The sequence below is a fragment of the Salmo salar genome, chromosome 29 (assembly GCF_965601325.2).
Source record: "Salmo salar chromosome 29, fSalSal1, whole genome shotgun sequence".
NCBI lineage: Eukaryota > Metazoa > Chordata > Actinopteri > Salmoniformes > Salmonidae > Salmo > Salmo salar.
This window is the reverse complement of record NC_138319.1, coordinates 24,926,305-24,947,760: the sequence shown is the minus strand read 5'-3', so window position 1 is coordinate 24,947,760 and position 21,456 is coordinate 24,926,305. Positions and strand designations below refer to the sequence as shown.

Here is a 21,456-nt window from a genome sequence, read left to right as displayed (position 1 = left end):
CTTTTATTTTAAGAATGTAAAATGTCAGAATAATAATAGAGAATTATTTATTTCAGCTTTTATTTCTTTCATCACATTCCCAGTGGGTCAGAAGTTTACATACACTCAATTAGTATTTGGTAGCATTGCCTTTAACCTCTCTGGGGTATGTGGGACAGCCAGTGAAAAAGCAGGGCGTCAAATTCAAAACAACAAAAATCTCATAATTCAAATTTCTCAAACATACAAGTATTATACACCATTTTAAAGATAAACTTCTCGTTAATCCAACCACAGTGTCCGATTTCAAAAAGGCTTTACGGCGAAAGCACACTTTGCAATAATCTGAGTACAGCGCTCAGTCACCAAAACAAGCCATACAGATACCCGCCATGTTGTGGAGTCAACAAAAGTCAGAAATAACATTATAAATATTCACTTACCTTTGATGATCTTCATCGGAATGCACTCCCAGGAATCCCAGTTCCACAATAAATGTTTGTTTTGTTTCGATAAAGTCCATATTTATGTCCAAATACCTCCTTTTTATTTGCGCTTTCAGTTCACTATTCCAAATTAAAAATACGTGACCACTAAGTTCAGACAAAAAGTCAAAAAAGTTCTTCAATAATATTCCAACCGGACAATTCCTTTGTCTTCAGAAATGAAAAGGAACTCTGCTCGCTCTCACGGGCTGCGCGCGTGACTGAGCTCATGCCATTCTGCCAGACACCTGGTTCAAATAGCTCTTATTCACTCCCCATTCACAGTAGAAGCCTGAAACAACAGACACTGTATATTGGATAGGCAATCACTTGAAAAACTACAAACCTCAGATTTCTCACTTCCTGGTTGGAATTTTCTCAGGTTTTCGCCTGCCATACTCACAGACATCATTCAAACAGTTTTAGAAACTTCAGAGTGTTTTCTATCCAAATCTACTAATAATATGCATATCCTAGCTTCTGGGCCTGAGTAGCAGGCGGTTTAGTCTGGGCACGCTTTTCATCCGGACGTGAAAATACTGCCCCTACCCTAGTGAGGTTAAATTGTTTAACTTGGGTCAAACGTTTCGGTTAACCTTCCATAAGCTTCCCACAATAAGTTGGGTGAATTTTGGCCCATTCCTCCTGACAGAGCTGGTGTAACTGAGTCAGGTTTGTATGCCTCCTTGCACACACTTTTTCAGTTCTGCCCACAAATGTTCTATAGGATTGAGGTCAGGGCTTTGTGATGGCCACTCCGATACCTTGACTTTGTTGTCCTTAAGCTATTTTGCCACAACTTTGGAAGTATGCTTGGGGTCATTGTCCATTTGGAAGACCCATTTGCGACCACGCTTTAACTTCCTGACTGATGTCTTAAGATGTTACTTCAATATATCCACATCATTTTCCTCCCTCATGGTGCCATCTGTTTTGTGAAGTGCACCAGTCCCTCCTGCAGCAAAGCACCCCACAACATGATGTTGGGATGGTGTTTTTCAGCTTGCAAGCCTCCCTCTTTTTCCTCCAAACATAACGATGGTCATTATTGCCAAAGAGTTCTATTTTTGTTTCATCACACATTTCTCCAAAAAGGTACGATCTTTGTCCCCATGTGCAGTTGCAAACTGTAGTCTGGCTTTTTATGGCGGTTTTGGAGCAGTGGCTTCTTTCTTGCTGAGCGGCCTTTCAGGCTATGTCGATATAGCACTCATTTTACTGTGGATAAAGATACTTTTGTACCTGTTTCCTCCAGCATCTTCACAAGGTCCTTTGCTGTTGTTCTGGGATTGATTTGCACTTTTCGCACCAAAGTACGTTCATCTCTAGGAGACAGAAAGCGTCTCCTTCCTGAGCGGTATGACGGCTGCGTGGTTCCATGGTGTTTATACTTGCGTACTATTGTTTGTACAGATGAAATTGGTCCCTTCAGGCGTTTGGAAATTTCTCCCAAGGATGAACCAGACTTGTGGAGGTCTACAATTTATTTTCTGAGGTCTTGGCTGATTTCTTTGGATTTTCCCATGATGTCAAACAAAGAGCCACTGAGTTTGAATGTAGGCCTTGAAATACATCCATAGGTACACCTCCAATTGACTCAAATGATGTCAATTAGCCTATCAGAAGCTTCTAAAGCCATGACTTCATTATCTGGAATTTTCCAAGCTGTTTAAAGGTACAGTCAACTTAGTGTATGTAAACTTCTGATCCACTGGAATTGTGATACAGTGAATTATAAGTGAATAATCTGTCTTTTAACAATTGTTGGAAAAATTGCTCGTGTCATGCACAAAGTAGATGTCCTATCCGACTTGCTAAAACTATAGTTTATTAACAATAAATTTGTGGAGTGGTTGAAAAAATGAGTTTTAATGACTCCAACCTAAATGTATGTAAACTTCCGACCTCAACTGTATATGCATCCTTTCAAGCACACCCTTCTCATTAACCTATAGTGAATTATTCACAATTTTTGATGAACAATTAAGGTTTTATATGTAAGATGGCTAAATAAAGAGCAAAATTATTGATTATTATTTGTGCCCTGGTCCTTTAAGAGAAATGTGTCACTTCCCACGAGCCGGTTTAAGCTAGCAAGCTAGCAACAAGTTGCATAGCAATAGCATCAACTTCCGGTTAACAGGCGAAGAGCTAGTACACTCAACTGAAAGTATACCGTTCGTTTACAGTATACTAAAATGAACTAATAGTATGTAGTGTATGTACTCATTAAGTTTGTAGTATACAGTATGTTAGTATGGGTATTCAAACACAGCATAGTTGTATATCCTATCCTGGTCTTAAATGTAGTTTTCAGTGTTCCCAAGCTCATCTCAATGAACACAATGAACACAACCAGCTCCACTCAATTAGCCCAAAGTCATCCTCTATTTTTGTTAAGGGGACCAGCCTCAGCCAAATGTGGGCTGTTCATTACAACAGCAGATGGCTAGAATTAAAAATCAAGCTGCAGCCTGTTCACTCACTCATTCTATCGGATAATTCTTGAAATTCGGGACAGATTTTACCTCCGAGAAAATAGAGGGAGTGATGGAAAAAGGGAGGGAGGGAGAGTTTTATTTAAATAAAGAATTAATTTCATCTCAATTCAATTATTTTATAATAATATAAAAAAAATGATGTAAGTATTTTTTACATTTGGTGGTTGCAGTTTGATGCATTTATTTGTTTCATCTCCATATTACTGCTGTATATGACTTCAATGCACTGAAATCTAAATCCTCCAAATCCTTTATGACATTTTGCATATTTGTCATTCAGGCAAAGTGGAGGCCCTCCTATCTGACAGCTGCGAGGACCCGATGGTGGCCCAGATTGTGTCTAAAACGAGAGATCCAGGTAAAACAGCACTACCCTGATAAATCACAGTGCCATTTATCAAGTGGTGTGACTCCAATGAATCATTACTTTCTTTAAATGTTGTCGCTCATTGAGTGTTGGACTCGCAATCGTAATATCCACGTTATGTGGACACAAGTATTTCAGTGTTTGTAAACAAGATGGTCACGTATGGTTTTAGACATGTACGTGGGAGGCAGCAGGGAAAAGTGAATCACTCATGAGTATTGAACTTTGTATCTGTCTAATACAACAAACAAACTTGTGTTCACAACACGGGGTAGTTCTCGAGAGCTACATTTGCTACTTATAAACAGGCTTGGTAGATTGATTAATGAACCCCTCCATACCTCCAGACATCCAGAAGACATACACCCAGGATGGTGTGTGTCTGACCGAGTCTGGCCTGTGCCAGCTGGAGAGCCTGGCAGTACCCTCCTCAACCCGCCGAGGGCAGAACAGGCGGCCCAAACCCAAGCTCAAGCTGAAGATCATCAACCAGAACAGCGTGGCTGTGCTCCAGACCCCTCCGTACTCCCACTACTCAGAGCTGTCCCGGGACGGGGACGGGTACATGGACGACCGCCGAGGTAAAGACTTCTAGGTGTTCACTATGGGTTGGCTGGGGGTATCCCACCTTGAGGAGTCTGGGGGCTCCATCCTCGGCTAAAAAGTTACAAAGTAAAAAAGAAAATAGAGGCTTGTTCAAATAAACCACTTATTGGCTTTTTTTGTAGATTGATATATTTGAACTAGGATGTAAAGCTCAGGTTTTCTCTTCCACATTGGCCAGGACAGGAATATCTGGCCTGTTTTCTAAGGATAGACTTTTCAGTTAGATTTTCTTGGTATGACACAGGAGGGTATCTGCATACATCCTTCCCTCGTTTCCATTTAATCAGAACGGTCAAAAGGAAAGGCAGATGTTTGCCAGGAAGCAATGTTCCCTTCATCTCAAGATTTAGATGCACAGAAAACGTAAAGGCAAAAGAATAAGTAATGCTTAACGTTTGCACTGGAACCTATTTGTCGGAAGAGATGGATAGAGGAGGGAAACGGAGGAGGAAGGGGGAAAGGGAGGAGGAAAGGTGGAGAATGAGGGCAGGCAGGCATATAATGAATATGACTTGGAGAGAGAAGAAAGGCTTTTGAAAACAGCAGTCAGCAAATTATACCTCAATTGGCATTTTGGTGATGAGAGGAAGCTGGCCGGAGCTAACTGAATTAATCCCCAGCCCATCCATCAGAACCTGGTTCTCAGTGCAAGCAAGGGCTAATGATGAGAAATTAACCCTTTCCCGCTCACTCTATATTTGGTGCTCTATATTTAACTCACGCAGCGGGCACATTTTCAAGCCATGCCGAGAGGGAGCTTTTCAGTGGCTCCTTTACAAATCACATAAAACTATGTTATAATGTTGCCATGACCGTACACGGGTTTATGACAATGCACATAAATATAGATAGATTACATTAACCTTCTTTTGAAGTGTGAAGAAGTATATCTCAGTATTTACCATGAACTATGGTTGTGATCAGGTACTAGGGACTATTTTGTTATGTCTGTGGGTGTTATAGCCAACCACTGTAGAAAAGAAAATTTTGAAATATGAACGAAAAAGTCAGTCTTAGACTAATCATTCATACATACATTATGTACATTTGTGCATGTCCCATACAGTGGTTTGTCCTTTAAAAGTTGCAGTGTACTGCAGAATTCTATGGCACGTTATTTAAGTGGCAACCACTGATACCATTACATTTTATCGTTTATTTGCGTATTAGGGTACCTAAGGATTGATTATAAACGTTGATTGATTTGTTTGGATAAGTTTATTGGTAACGTTTGGGATTCATTTTGTATGCATTTTGAAGGAGGGAAACCGAGTGGATTATTGACTGAAGTGCGCCAGCTAAACTGTGTTTTTATGGATATAAAGAAGGACATTATCGAACAAAAGGACCATTTGTAATGTAACAGACCTTTTGGAGTGCCAACAGAAGAAGATCTTCAAAGGTAAGGCATTTTTTAAATTGTTATTTCTGACTTTCGTGTCGCACCTGCCTGGTTGAAAATGATTTGTTATGCATTTGTGTGCTGGGCGCTGTCCTCAGATAATCACATGGTTTGCTTTTACTGTAAAGCCTTTTTGAAATCTGACACCTTGGCTTGATTAACAACAAGTTAAGCTTTATTTTGATGTATTGCACTTGTGATTTCATGAAAGTTTAATATTTATAGTAATTTAATTAGAATTTGGCGCTCTGCAATTTCACTGGAAATTTTCGAAATGGGACGGTAGCGTCCCACTAATCCGCAAGAAGTTAATGCTAGTTATTGCTAGTTTGACCACCAGAGGGCATCTTTGAGAAGCATTTGATAGCCTTCAATAGTGCCTGTACTAGAGAAGTTAAAACCTTTTTTTGTAAGAACATAGTATATGGGACTGATTTTTAAGAAATGTTTCTTAATTAATTTCATTAATATTATGGTGTTTCTATTCCAAGAAAAGGGCTAATAGGATGGAACGGGAAATATGGTGCTGTACAACGTCACGTTCGGAAGTAGGCTACAGTACTGGGCTATTTAGCTAAAGAATCCCTGTGTCGTGCGGGAGACCGGGATTCAATTCCCCGATGGGGATGAAGGAGTAGGCTGTCTTTGAAAATAAGAATTTGTTCTTAACTGACTTGCCTAGTTAAATAAAGGTTACACTAAGAGCATAACATTTCTACACCATAATTGTAGTCTAACCAATACCCAAACGGAGATTCAGTGAAAATAAAAATGTCATTGATTTATGAAGACCAGTCCCCATGCTTGTCTCAGAGCAGCGCGAAACGGTGCTAAAATAGTTGTAGGCTATTGCTTCAAGTCCTATTGCTTCTAACTTCAATATGCTCTTTAAATAAATAAGACCGTCACCACTTTTAACAGCCCATTACTCAACACTAGTGAGACTCATGTCGCCTACGGTAGGCCTACAGTATATCGAAAAATAAGACGTGACTCTCTGCCAATAACTACATATAGAGGATTGGAGGATTATAAATTAAAACCAAAAGCTGCCTCATGGGTCTCCCGGTGGCGGCCGGCATGGGTATCGAACCTGCATCTGTAGCAACGCATTTTGCACTGAGGGAGCCCCCATCCACTCGGGAGCCCCCATCCACAAAGTATCAAAATACAGAGAGGTGTTGGTAAAGGTATATTGTCCTGCTAATAGCCCATAATGGTGTCCAGGTCAGGATAACCAAAACATTTCTTTATTAAGACTATCAGAAAGAATATTGGTACTTGTTTATTTTGATCCAAAGCCATGAATGAGTGAGTCACTCAGCTTTATGTAGGTGCTGGCTATATGACTGTGCTATCAACTTGATAATATATAATGATATTTTGGAGGTTATATTGTTTTCAAAAACAAAAGTGAGCGATTTGTAATCTGAATAAAGGCCCAAATAATATTTGTAAAGGCCAAAACATTTATTTCTGTTTTTAGAGGGAGAGAAATGCTGGGCCAATTGTGCGCCACCCTATGGGACTCCCAATCACGATCGGATGTGATTTCTAATAATACTTTTTGTTGTATTATTTGTTTTGTCTTTTCTGGTGGATTAAACTGAAATTGCAACCAATCACGGCCGGTTGTGATACAGCCAACCTAACTAAGAAATACATTTGACGATAGAATTCTCCCCCTACCCTCCTTCTAGGCAAGTCTATTGTCCAGCTACCTGCTAATAGCCATAATGGTGCTGTACAACGTGACCGTGTGTGTTTGAAAGAGTATTTTCCAGTCAGCAACAATTTGTTTACCTTCATTAGGCAACTTTGTTCCAATATTTGTAATTCTGTGATATTTATTCCCATAGTAATTCGTTATGGATCATAACTAAATACACATCTGCATTTTGAAAGAGTATTTTTATCATTATTTTATTTAACGAAAGCATAAAGATGCCATTATTAGTTACATTGTTTTAGTGTGAACATGCAGACTGGCACTAAGAACAACAGGAACGTTTCTCCAGTCAGCGCCATTATTAGTGCAATGCCCCTTAGTGTTGCTCTGTGCTACCCAGTGTGGTGGGATGGTGGTCCACCCCCCCACCGCCATGGGCTAGATCCGTCTTCTGTGCGTGGCTCTGCGGCCCATCCCGTGCCACCTGCCCTCGTGCCATGAATCTCACGTGCTTTCAGTGGATACAGCTGGAGAACTGCAAGGCAATCCCATTGTGCGCCACTCGGGAGCCATGAACAATATGACCAATATATATTGTCCTGCTAATAACAGGGTTAATAATATATCTGTTAATAATATATCTGTGTTTTTTTTTTAAATAACAGTATAATCCCCCCCCCCCCCCCCCCCCCCAAAAAAGCCTTAGTGTAACAACAGTTTTTAGTAAGTAATACTGAAGTTGTGCACAATTATCAGTTCCTATTTAGGTTTATGTTGCCCATTCATTGTCAGATGGAGACACAGTAGGACCCAAAAGCATAATCAGTGCTCTAACTCCCCCTTGTGCTGGTCTGGAGCAATGAAGTGGTGACGCAGGGTACTATACTAAACCACAAATTACCTCTAAGTCCCGCAGGATAATCGCAAAACTTTTAGTGGAGCAACCACTGTATGTAAAGGATATATATATCAATCATTAAAACCTCTACGGGATCAGTGTCCCTATACCGGGACGGTTGAGCTAACGTGCGCTAATGTGATTAGATAGACATGTCTTATATGAGCAGAAAGCTTAAATTCTTGTTAATCTAAGTTGCACTGTCCAATTTACAGTAGCTATTACAGTGAATACCATGCTATTGTTTGTGGAGAGTGCACAACAACAAAACACTTATCATGGCAACTGGTTTGATACATTCACCTCTTAACCTTTTACGGCTGGGGGTTCCGCTAGCGGAACGTTTCCACAACATCCGGTGAAATTGCAGAGCGTGAAATTCCCCCCAAAATATTTGAAATATTTAACTTTCATACATTCACAAGTGCAATACACCAAATTAAAGCTTAACTTCTTGTTAATCTAGCCACCGTGTCAGATTTCAAAAGGCTTTACGGCGAAAGCAAACCATGCGATTATCTGAGGACAGCACCCCATCAAACAAACACATGACAATCATATTTCAACCCGCCAGGCGTCCCAGACATCACAAATGGTCCTTTTGTTTAAATAATTCTGTTATATCTCCAAAATATCAATTTATTTGGCGCGTTTGATTCAGAAAAACACCGGTGCCAACTCGCCCAACATGACTACAAAATATCTAATAAGTTACCTGTAAACTTTGTCCAAACATTTCAAACAACTTTCCTAATCCAACTTTAGATATTTTAAAAAGTAAATAATCGGTCAAATTTAAGACGGGATAAACTGCGTTCAATAGCGGATAAAATGAAAGTGGAGCGAGCTTCAGGTCGCGCGCCCCAAACAAAACAGTCCACTTGGCTATACACCCAGAAAGGAAATGGCTACTTCTTCATTTCTCAAAGGAAAAACATCAACCAATTTCTAAAGACTGTTGACATCTAGTGGAAACCATATGAACTGCAACCAGATGAATCAGAAATCTAGATTTACATAGAAAACCAATTGAAAACATAGTCACCTCAAAAAAAACAATTCCTGGATGGTTTGTCGTCAAGGGTTTCGCCTGCCAAATAAGTTCTGTTATACTGAGACATAATTTGAACAGTTTTAGAAACTTTAGAGTTTTTTCTATCCAAATCTACCAATTATATGCATATCCTAGCTTCTGGGCCTGAGTAGCAGGCAGTTTACTTTGGGCACGCTTTTCATCCGGGCGTGAAATTACCGCCCCCTAGCCCGAAGAGGTTTTAAGGTAAATTTACATTTACATTTAAGTCATTTAGCAGACGCTCTTATCCAGAGCGACTTACAAAATGGTGCATTCACCTTATGATATCCAGTGGAACAACCACTTTACAATAGTGCATCTAAATCTTTTAAGGGGGGGGGGGGGTTAGAAGGATTACTTTATCCTATCCTAGGTATTCCTTAAAGAGGTGGGGTTTCAGGTGTCTCCGGAAGGTGGTGATTGACTCCGCTGTCCTGGCGTCGTGAGGGAGCTTGTTCCACCATTGGGGTGCCAGAGCAGCGAACAGTTTTGACTGGGCTGAGCGGGAACTGTGCTTCCTCAGAGGTAGGGGGGCCAGCAGGCCAGTGGTGGATGAACGCAGTGCCCTTGTTTGGGTGTAGGGCCTGATCAGAGCCTGAAGGTATGGAGGTGCCGTTCCCTTCACAGCTCCGTAGGCAATCACCATGGTCTTGTAGCGGATGCGAGCTTCAACTGGAAGCCAGTGGAGAGAGCGGAGGAGCGGGGTGACGTGAGAGAACTTGGGAAGGTTGAACACCAGACGGGCTGCGGCGTTCTGGATGAGTTGTAGGGGTTTAATGGCACAGGCAGGGAGCCCAGCCAACAGCGAGTTGCAGTAATCCAGACGGGAGATGACAAGTGCCTGGATTAGGACCTGCGCCGCTTCCTGTGTGAGGCAGGGTCGTACTCTGCGAATGTTGTAGAGCATGAACCTACAGGATCGGGTCACCGCCTTGATGTTAGTGGAGAACGACAGGGTGTTGTCCAGGATCACGCCAAGGTTCTTAGCACTCTGGGAGGAGGACACAAGGGAGTTGTCAACCGTGATGGCGAGATCATGGAACGGGCAGTCCTTCCCCGGGAGGAAGAGCAGCTCCGTCTTGCCGAGGTTCAGCTTGAGCTGGTGATCCGTCTTCCACACTGATATGTCTGACAGACATGCAGAGATGCGATTCGCCGCCTGGTTATCAGAAGGGGGAAAGGAGAAGATTAATTGTGTGTCGTCTGCATAGCAATGATAGGAGAGACCATGTGAGGATATGACAGAGCCAAGTGACTTGGTGTATAGCGAGAATAGGAGAGGGCCTATAACAGAGCCCTGGGGGACACCAGTGGTGAGAGCGCATGGTGCGGAGACAGATTCTCGCCACGCCACCTGGTAGGAGCGACCTGTCAGGTAGGATGCAATCCAAGCGTGGGCCGCGCCGGAGATGCCCAACTCGGAGAGGGTGGAGAGGAGGATCTGATGGTTCACAGTATCAAAGGCAGCAGATAGGTCTAGAAGGATGAGAGCAGAGGAGAGAGAGTTAGCTTTAGCAGTGCGGAGAGCCTCCGTGACACAGAGAAGAGCAGTCTCAGTTGAATGCCCAGTCTTGAAACCTGACTGATTAGGATCAAGAAGGTCATTCTGAGAGAGATAGCAGGAGAGCTGGCCAAGGACGGCACGTTCAAGAGTTTTGGAGAGAAAAGAAAGAAGGGTATATAAGAATATAATGTACTTATATTCAGTAATCTTATTCAGTAAATCCTGAGGGTCCCAGAGATAAAATGTAGCATAGTTTTGTTTGATCAAATCTATTTTTATATTCAAATGTAGGAACTGGGTTCTACAGTTTGAACCCCTGCTGTCTCTGGCTCCACACCCACCCCGCCTGGCCATCTAGATGTGTGAAAGTTAGTGTATAAGCTAATGATAAATCATGTATGACATTCCTGGGAGTGTGTAAACTTATGTTGTATTACCATATCATTTTTGTATGTTCTCAATAGTTATGTACTTGAAAATGTATCAATTGACCAATTCGGGCACATTTGGGCAGACTTGATACAAAATATTGTCCAGTATTGCAATGCTTCACTGGATCAATCTGAAACGTTGTACACACACTGCTGCCATCTAGTGGCCAAAATATAAATTGCATCTAAACTGCAATATTATATGATGGCGTTTCTCTTGCATTTCAAAGATGATGGGACAAAAAAATATATAGAAAACGCTTTACAAATGATTTTTTATTTTATCTTTTACCAGATCTATTATGTTATATTCTCCTAAATTAATTTCAAATTTCCATAAACTTCAAAGTGTTTCCTTTCAAATGGTATCAAGAATATGCATATCCTTGCTTCAGGTCCTGAGCTACAGGCTGTTAGATTTGGGTATGTTGTTTTAGGCGAAAATTGAAAAAAGGGTCCGATCCTTATTAATCCTGGAGATGCCATTTGCATTTATAATCGGATAAATACTAAAGTGTTATCTCCTAAAATGGTTTAAGTGGTTAATTTAGAATTCCAACACTAATGTACTGATGTGGCTCCTCATCCAGAGGTCTTCCTCTGACACCAGACCCACCAAGATGGCAGACCTCCCATCAAAGATGCATTGAGGGTTTTGTGGGTCACTAGTATGTGCAGGGCTGGGTCATGTTCATCAAGAACCAAATGGGAGAAATAGAGGGATGGTCAAGAAATTCTCATTTTAGTTTACCATTGCAAAAAGTGTTTTCCGTTGCGTGTCCTAATGAACATCTTCATGGTCTGTGTCCTGGTTTTAGTGACATGGTTTTGGTTGTATTCCATTCCAGAAGGGGACCTCCTGATGGACTGTGACTTGAAGTCGGACTCCAGTCCGGAACGGGAGCCCGTCGACGACGACGCCAAGGGGGCCGACGGCAACAAGAAAAGGAAGAGGAAACCTTACCGACCTGGTAAGTTTATCAATCAAAACTTTGTCTGTTTGAGTTTAGAACAGAAATTTGTATTTTGCCTCTGAGACAGCACAGCAAATACTGCCTGAAAAACAGTACATATAAGGCTTCATTAAAGTGTAAGGGACACCAATGTGCATGGAAGGGTCTCCTTCCATAGGTCAGCACAGACCCTGGATCAGTTTGGTCTCTGAACTCCTATGGGTTGATGTTCAGATCGGGCAAGGTGAAGCGTATCTTACAGCAGCTCTTAGGAACATCTTATGTTTAGCCCCATTAGGAGAAAAGATAAGATGCGATGGGGATGAATGGACAGGGGGAGAGGGAAGGAGAGTGGTGGATGACGGCGGAAGGGAGGGAGCAGACTTGTGGGAGATGGGAAGGGAGGGAGCAGACTTGTGGGAGATGGGAAGGGAGGGAGCAGACTTGTGGGAGATGGGAAGGGAGGGAGCAGACTTGTGGGAGATGGGAAGGGAGGGAGCAGACTTGTGGGAGATGGGAAGGGAGGGAGCAGACTTGTGGGAGATGGGAAGGGAGGGAGCAGACTTGTGGGAGATGGGAAGGGAGGGAGCAGACTTGTGGGAGATGGGAAGGGAGGGAGAAGACTTGTGGGAGATGGGAAGGGAGGGAGAAGACTTGTGGGAGATGGGAAGGGAGGGAGAAGACTTGTGGGAGATGGGAAGGGAGGGAGAAGACTTGTGGGAGATAGGGAGGGAGGGAGGGAGAAGACTTGTGGGAGATAGGGAGGGAGGGAGGGAGCAGACTTGTGGGAGATAGGGAAGGGAGGGAGCAGACTTGTGGGAGATGGGAAGGGAGGGAGCAGACTTGTGGGAGATAGGGAAGGGAGGGAGAAGACTTGTGGGAGATATTCCATGGAGCAGTTACCTGAGTAGCAATGAGTATTTTATCTATTGAGCCGGCAAGGTTTCCTTTTTTCTCTGTCGCCTTGAGTCTGTGAAACAAAGAAATGTATTTTATCTATCCAGTTTTGCAGTGTTGTATAGTGATTTTCATTTTCCACCCTTCTATTTGTCCGAGAGATTATTTGAGAACAAACTGTGTCTTACAAGAACGCCTGAATGCCCTGAAGCAGATGACTAGTTTTATAAAAACAATAAGTTACTTTAGCCTTTATTCTTTCCTTTCAGGCCATATGCAGTATCTGTGGTCTCAATGCATCTCTTCCCATATATCCAGTTAATTTAAGGTCACAAGCAAAGTAGCTTTTTCCGACAAAAAAACAACATGGCAAACTAGTCGAGTGTGCGCCACAGTAAAATGTGCATGAACCTCCGACCCCCTCTGATGTTAAAGACAGCGGTTATGATGATTAATCATTGCAATCTCCCATAACTTTTTTCATTGATTAAGCCCTCGTTTATTCGAATGTGGGCAGGATCGGAACGATGATGAAAGTAGTGTGGCTATTTCTTAAGACAACCCCCCCCCCCCCTTTCCACTCTGTCGAGCAGGCAACACAAATTAGTTTATTGCTATTCTTGGAAAATTTTGTTAGGGGAAGAAAATGCATGGAGAGCTTATTTTACAACCATGACATGAATGATCAGCTCTCTCTCCTCTCCTTCTTCCTCTCGCTCTTTTTTTTTTCTTCCTCCAATGCCCAGCACTCAGACACAGTTCTAAAATAAATTGCCCGTCAACTCTGATTTACTCTTTGGTGTGACAGCTTCCAGTTTTTATGGGGGTTGGTTGGTGGGTGGGGTGGGGGGCTAGTGTGTTGATTTTTAACATAAAAGTGTACTGTGTGGGTGTGTGCGCACATCTGCATGCATGTGTCTGTGTGACCACCCTCCCCTCAACATCCTTTTGTCCTTTTCTGCCATCCCCTAGCTGGTCTGGACATGGCCCCCATCTCTGATGATCCCATTGGGTCCTGTCAGGGCTCTGCAGGCCGGGGGCCCAGGGCTCTACAGGAGGAGCCTCTGGATGTCATCCTGAGCCCAGAACTGGACAAGATGGTCGCAGATGGTAAGGCGGCCATGTTGAATTCTGACTGTCTACCAGATGTGCTACTTAATCGATGAAGAGCAGAGGTGTAAATCTCCAGGGCTTCAGTGTCTGTTTTCTCCTCCCACTCACGGATGTATTGATGTATAATTGGCCAGAGAGTTGCACACCACCTGGTTTCCCTGGTCAACATCAGTACATGGATTCAGGGTTGGTTTCCTAGACGCAGATTAAGCCTAGCAAATCTCTTCTTATTATTGGTGTCCTTAAGTAGTGGTTTATTTGCAGCAATTCGACCACGAAGGCCTGATTCACGCAGTCTCCTCTGAACAGTTAATGTTGAGATATGTCTGTTACTTGAACTCTGTGAAGCATTTATTTGGACTGCAATTTCTGAGGTTGGTAACTAATGAACTTATCCTCTGCAGCAGAGGTAACTCTGGGTCTTCCTTTCCTGTGGCGGTCCTCATGAGAGCCAGTTTCATCATAGCGCTTGATGTTTTTTGTGACCATTTGAGCTGTCCTTGCCATAGTATGGACTTAGCCCTATTTGGTAAAAGACCATCTTCTGTATTACACCCCTACACAACTGATTGGCTCCAATGCATTAAGAAGGAACGAACTTCCAGAAATTCACTTTTAACAAGGCAAACCTGGTAATTGAATTGCATTCTAGGTGACTACCTCATGAAGCTGGTTGAGAGAATGCCAAGAGTGTGCAAAGCTGTCATCAAGGCAAAAGGTGGCTACATTGAAGAATCTAAAATATTAAATATATTTAGATTTGTTTAACACTTTTTTGGTTACTACATGATTCCATATGTGTTATCATAGTTTTGATGTCTTCACTATTATTCTACAATGTTGAAAATAGTAAAAATAAAGAAAACCCCTTGAATGAGTAGGTGTCCATAGTTTGACTGGTACTGTATGTGTAACCATCTGTAATAATTAGCTTTATCATGGGTCAAGTGATTGACCACTTGGAAAAATTACAAAATTGACCCTTTCTTCCAGCAAAAGGCACGCGATAACCGGGCAGCGCTGCGCATTAACAAAGTTCAGATGTCCAACGATACGCTGAAGCGACACCAGAATCCTCACCAGCAGCCGTTGACTGACCCCTTTGACCCCAATAGTGTCCCCATGGATGCTGAGCTGCTCTTCAAAGATGCTCTCAAGCCCAAGGAGTCTGAGCACGAGCAGGAGTGGAAGTTCAGACAGGTAAGAGTACCTTTAGGGTTAAAGTGTGCTGGAAATGGGGGGGGGGGGGGGGGGGACACGTATGAAGCATGGGTGCACTGTAAAGCAGGGTTTCTCAACCACTTTTCTAGGAGTTGTTGTGGATTTGTTTTTCCTTAATTTCTTTTATGTAAATGTTTTTGGTTTAAATTGGATGCAAGATTGTGGGGCAATTGCATGCATGCCTTTTATAAAATTAGGAAGTTATTTGTTTCATGGCAGCAAAATAGTATAAGTGGGATTTTATTCCTGCCTGTTGAGAAACCCTGGTGTAAGAGAGCAGTGTGCGTTTATTTGTGTGTACATGTATTTTATGACACCATAATACACCACCATAACAATCAAAGTACCGCATGTCAGGGGAATTGTGAGTGGAAGCAAGGTGGTGAGATTGAACATAACATAACTTGGGGGGCATGAAACATAATTTTTATATTTAACTTTATATATGTGCATGGTTGAGTGAGTCATTTTTAAAAAATACATTTGGCGTTCTCATACAGTCTACTAATTCTTAATTTGCATTGAAAAGGGAGAGTTAAATCAGATGTGGGGACCGCTTAAGACGCAGCAGGAAAAGGTCCCAAAAAGCAAAGCCATAAAATCAACAAATAAAGACGTCCTTTTTGGACATTCCAACCAGGCAACTATAGCTGCAGGAGGTGGAAAAATGTCTCTGGTAAGATTCCCAAGGCAAGGCACTGTTCTGGTTTTCGTCTGCCGAGAACCAATAAAGCAAAATTTACGAGGTGTAAGAAAAGCAAAATGTAAAGTGGAGTTGTAGGGAGAAAAGCTTGGTTAACTGGTAAAATCTGTCCTTCGCCCTGAAAACACAGTAACAGCCTCCAGAAGCTTTTTTTCATGACCATATTACATACACCCTCACATTGTTCCCTCTTGCATGGCTTAACAACACACGCTAGACCCACTCATATTGAAAAAGTATTAACTTTGTTGTGAGTGAGGGAAAGAGAGCATTCTTAGCACCATGTCATCATAAAATTTCAAATTCAACACTTTCAAAAAGGCTTCATTCACTGAAGTGCCTCCCCTCCCCTGCTTTTCTTGTTTCCATGGCAGCAAATGAGACAAAAGTGCAAGCAGCAGGCGAAGATCGAAGCTACTCAAAAGCTGGAGCAGGTTAAAAATGAGCAGCAACAACTCCAGCAGCAACAACAACAACAACAGCTGTTTAGCAGTCAGTCATGTGGAGATACAACACCTAATAGTGGGAACCAGAGCCCCATGACACCTCAGCCCAGCAATGGTGGAAAGTCTGGAAACTCATCCCCTCTGCAGCCAATAGTGTCTAAGGATGGCTTCGCTAGATCCCAACTCCCAGTCACGCCCACCTCCGGGTCACAGGATGACGTGTTCCTCAGACCACAGCTCCTACCTTCGTCATCGAGGACACCCACCCAGGAGACCTCGTACCCGCAGCAGGGACCATCCTCCGAGCCCCAGTCACCACAGATGTTCTCCCCGAGTTCCTCCTCAGGCTCCCGGCCATCCTCACCTTGGGACCCCTACGCCAAAATTGTGGGCACCCCGAGACCGCCTCCTGTGGATGGCGGATCCACCACGCCCCAGCAGAACTCTCTGTCAGAGATGCAGGAAAGGGGAGGGAGGCCTTCCCCGGCACACGAGTCCTTTGGCTCGCCCACGTCTGGTAATGCTGACCCTTATGCTAAGATGCCAGATACCCCCAGGCCACCTGACCCGTTTGTTAAACCCATGGGACCCGCCAGGGTGGGCCCTTCAGGACTCGTTGAGCAGCAGCAAAAGCAGCAGGTCAGGCACATGATGAGCCCTCCCTCTGGAGGTGAGGCTTTTGCCAGAATAGGGGGCCACCGAGCTGAGGTCTACCAGCGCATGTCTCACAACCGCATGATCCTCTCGGACCCCTACTCCAGGCCCTTGCTCACTCCCATCCCCGGTAGCAACGAGTCGGGCTCTGTGCCGGTGTTCAAAGCCCCCATGCCTCCCCAGCAGTCCCAGCAAGAGCCCTACGGTGGCCCTATGCCTGGGGGACTTAGACGAGGGCCATCTAATGGCTTTCCCCAAGGACCACAGGCCGACCCCTATGTCCAGCAGCCCCTCACCCTCCGTCCGCCCATGGGGGAAGGGTTCCCCAATGAGCCCAGGATGATGCGCCAACCCCAGGAGGGCCATTTCTCTCAACCCATGCCAATGATGAGACACCCTCACAGAAACTCATACGCCCAAGCACCATCCACCCCGAGACCAGATTATTCCCAGCAGATGCCTGACCCTTACGTCCAACCGCCAGGCACCCCCAGACCTCACTCTGATGGCCATGCCCAACCTGCCGGCACCCCAAGGCCACACTCAGATCCTTCATACCTGCAGACGCCACCTAGCCTTCATCTAGACCAGTTTCCCCAGCAGCACCCAGCCAATCGCAGACAGTCTCCATCTCACTCCATTGATCCTTATGCCTCCATGCCAGGTACCCCCAGACCAGCCCCAGGGGATAGATTTCCCAAATCCCCTGCTAGTCAAAGGAACATGGACCCCTATGCCCAACAACCCGGTACCCATCGGCCCTCCAATGCCATTCTATACGTACAGCCCCCTGGAACCCCAAGACCACTCCTCACCGACCCTTATTCCCAAGCTTCAGGGACGCCCCGGCCAGGAGCTGGTCCTGACGCCTTCAATCGACTAGGCTCCAGACCGATACCCATGTCCCAACTCCCAGCTGACCCCTTCTCCCACCAGTCTCCAGGCAGGATGCAGGACACGTTTGCCCATCCAAGTGCCCCAGGCTCTCAGATATCTAAGCACCCGGAAATGTCGGACGAAAGTTTCTCTCTGCCGCAGTCGAATCATCACGGTGGTCAAACGCCGATTCACGACCCCTTTGAACAGGGTCCAATGACACCTTGTGTTCAAGCTTCAGAAAGCAGCAACACTGTTGCTGCTCAGAACAGCATGCAGCCACACCTGGGAGACACCGAGGAGAAGCTCAGACAGGTATTTGCATTTAGTAGAGACGCAATGACATTGTCACATGGGTAACACTTGAATTGTCATAAAGCCTTCTTCTGTTTGCACAGTTATTAGCAGGTGATTAGTCATTCCCAAGCCAATATGACAGTGCACGTCAGTGCAACATGAAATAATTGGTTCTTCTCTGTAAGGACCCCTAAAATACAAATTAATTAATAGCTGGATTTATTTGTTGATGCAGGATTTATTTGTTACTTGCTAATGTGTACCTTGCTCCCCCCCGGGCAGCGCCAGAGACTGCGCCAGCTAATCCTGAGGCAGCAGCAACAGAAGACGGCCATCCGACAAGAGAAGGGACTACTACAGGAAGCTGGTGGAGCTACTGGTGCGGTGACACCCCGTCACTGGTCACAAGAAGATCCCACCCCGCAGAGCCACATGTTTGGCAGACCACCACCCCCTTACCCAGGACCCATGAGGGGCGGCCCCCAAGTTCCCGGGGGTCAAAGGTTCCCTGGTACCTTCCTAGGGGACCAGCGAGGACCCTTCCCCAACGAGGGCCAGTTTGCCATACCCCACTTCCCCAGGGACATGGGCAACATGGGCTTGAGGCCCCAAGGAATGAGGTTAGTCAAGATTGACAGCATAGCTATACATAAACTCTGGCCCTTTGACAGTTTATTTTTTTATGGACAAGGCCTTTACCACATTTAAATGCAGCTGTATATTTTCATAATGCAACACATTTGTGGTGGATGAGGTGAGTTTCCCCCTACTATTTAAAGCGTTTTGAGTACCTCAGTTGGTAGGAAGACGCTCTATATATCAAATCCAATCCATTATAATTGTCTTAAAGATTGTGTTGCTCCTCTTGAAACGATTCAGTTAATGAAATTATGTTAAACATGCATTGTGGAATGAAGTGGCATTTTTGAAGTGCTACTCACTGTGTAATCTTCCTTATTTGTGTGTAGGGAGCAATCATCAGCAATCTGTGACATTGTGTTCTGCCTTGTTCATGGATTAGCATTTGACAATGTGTTTTTCATCTTTTCTTCTCTCAGGTTTGGATTTCCCTCCGGCCAGGAGCAACATTTCCTCAGGCCCCCTCAGCAGATGCCTGGCGGGCCCATGGTCGAAAACATTCCTCCCCAGATGAGAAGGTCCCCCTCGGTGGACTTTTCCAGGGGGGGCAATCCCCAGATGGGACTCCCCCAGGATTTCCCTCCACGGGGCCTTACCGTCCAGCAGCACAATATCATGGGTCAGCCGTTCATCGAGCTCCGCCACAGGGCCCCTGAGAACAGGATGAAGATCCCCTTTGGGCATGGACCTCCCGACGTCATGGACCCCTCCAACCAAACCCAGAGACCACCCCAGTGCTTCATGGGAGGCCAGGAGATTGGCTTCGCCAGGAACCAGGGACCCAGAACGATGGATCCCATGATGGGCAGACCTTCCCAGGGATCGGTTGGCCAAATGCAGATGTTGGTTAGTATGGAGAACCTGCACCAGCAGCAGACTGAAGTGCAGGTGACCACTGAACAACAACAGCATCCTCCACTGAATAGGTCCCTCAGCCACCCTGTCACTAGTGAGTCACTCAATGCAGAGCCATCTGGTATGCTCTTGCCTGGGTCTAGCACCGGTCAAACGGAGGAGACTCAGATACACAGTGGAGACGGAATCGACGAAAACCTGGACGCTGACGACTCTGCAGTGAAGGACCTCGAAGACGTGGAGGTCAAAGACCTGGTCGACCTGAACCTGAACCTCGACCCGGATGATGGCAAAGACCTGGACCTGGGACCCAATGACCTGCACCTCGACGCCTTCCTCATGTCTGGGAAGTTTGATCTCATCGCCTACACAGATCCTGAGCTCAACCTAGATGACAAGAAAGACATGTTCAGTGAAGATCTCGACCTGGGTGACCCCATGGAGGAACACCAACAGGGAGAGACCTCTGACCTCCAGAAAGCCCTGTCGGAAAAGAGGAACGCCAGCGGAGACTTCGCAGCCACCTCGTCCCAGTCCGTAGGGAAATCCTTGCACGGCCAAATCAGACGGGAGACCAACAAATCGAAAGAGACCTTGGACATAGTCAAAATAGAGGAGACAATCAAAACAGAGGTCAAAGATGGACACATGCAAAACCAGGACCAGCCACTCTGCAGTGGCCGGATGAATGACAACAGAACCATGACTAACCAAGAGGGCACAGGGCTGTATGAGCAGCCTGGACAGACTGTCTCGGCTCCGGTCCTCTCCAACCTTCTGGTCAAAGAGAAACTGGAAAACACTGGGTTAGGCCCAAACGGCTCTCCTCATCAAGGGAACATAGCTTCCCAACCGAACCAGGCCACTGGGCTACACCCAAACACAGGCATGCAACATGCCCAAGACAACAACAGGCTCAATCCCAGCGTGGCTATGGGACATCGGGTGAACCCTGCGTTGGTTCAGAGCAGGCTTTCAATGGGAGACCCAAACCACATCCTAGGGGGGAACCACTGCTTCGGGGCCTCAGCAAACCAGCAGGTGGAGCTAAACCTAGCCATGGTGGGAGCCAGTCAGCAGCCCACTACCCATGGCCTGAACCCCCAGGGCCAGCAGGGCTCCTCGCTGGGGCAGGCCGGTCCACAAAACAGGCCTCTGCTGCTGGACGAGCAGCCCCTCCTACTGCAGGACCTGCTGGACCAGGAGAGGCAAGAGCAGCAGCAGCAGAGGCAGATGCAGGCCATGATCCGACAGCGCTCCAGCGACTCCTTCTTCCCCAACATAGGTAAGGACAATGATCTTCAGATAGACGTGGCTGCTGTTTTGGTGATCCGTTTAATTGAGTCACACACATTACCCCTCTACATGTAGTTATTTCCAGAGTGTAGTCAGAACAGTCCTCTGGGGGTTTTGCAGTCATTTTGCATAATCATCCTTTTTGGTAGATATGTGGAATATGAAGCCATTTTCGTTTGAGACAAATGCTTTTTTTTATATTTCAAAGCAAAAAAAAGAACGTTCCCCACATGTAATTGAGGAACAGAATGTTGGACATAATTTTTCTTGACTAAGAGACACTTTTGGGAGTCTTACTTCACCAGCGTTCCATACATAATTTAGATGTGGCACTCGTGACGGGTGGATTCTTTTAAAATGGCTTAGAAAGAGGTCAGACCTTAAAGGAGAAGTTATTTTTTACAACCAAATCTCTATTCCTGATCTAAATGGCATGTTATAGAAGTCTCCAGACACCTTTTTTGTGATTTCACTTGTTTTTGAGAAACTTACCCCAAACAGCAAATCACTTCTTCATTGAATATTATGGGGGCCCTGAAAAACATTAACAATTGCTCCAAGAACACCCAAATAAGTATATTGATGCAGG

The 21,456-nt window shown here is 44.9% G+C and overlaps 1 protein-coding gene across 1 annotated transcript in view; it reads left to right on the top strand.

The window, feature by feature from the left end:
* Positions 1 to 21,456, top strand: part of LOC106590429 (histone-lysine N-methyltransferase 2C) — a 206,257-nt gene that overhangs the window by 159,486 nt on the left and 25,315 nt on the right. The window contains exons 21-28 of the mRNA XM_082970632.1: positions 3,246 to 3,323; positions 3,680 to 3,913; positions 11,766 to 11,945; positions 13,740 to 13,877; positions 14,839 to 15,080; positions 16,179 to 18,095; positions 18,360 to 18,697; positions 19,136 to 20,856. Coding sequence (XP_082826758.1) covers positions 3,246 to 3,323; positions 3,680 to 3,913; positions 11,766 to 11,945; positions 13,740 to 13,877; positions 14,839 to 15,080; positions 16,179 to 18,095; positions 18,360 to 18,697; positions 19,136 to 20,856 — 4,848 coding nt within the window. The remainder of the gene's footprint in view (positions 1 to 3,245; positions 3,324 to 3,679; positions 3,914 to 11,765; positions 11,946 to 13,739; positions 13,878 to 14,838; positions 15,081 to 16,178; positions 18,096 to 18,359; positions 18,698 to 19,135; positions 20,857 to 21,456) is intronic.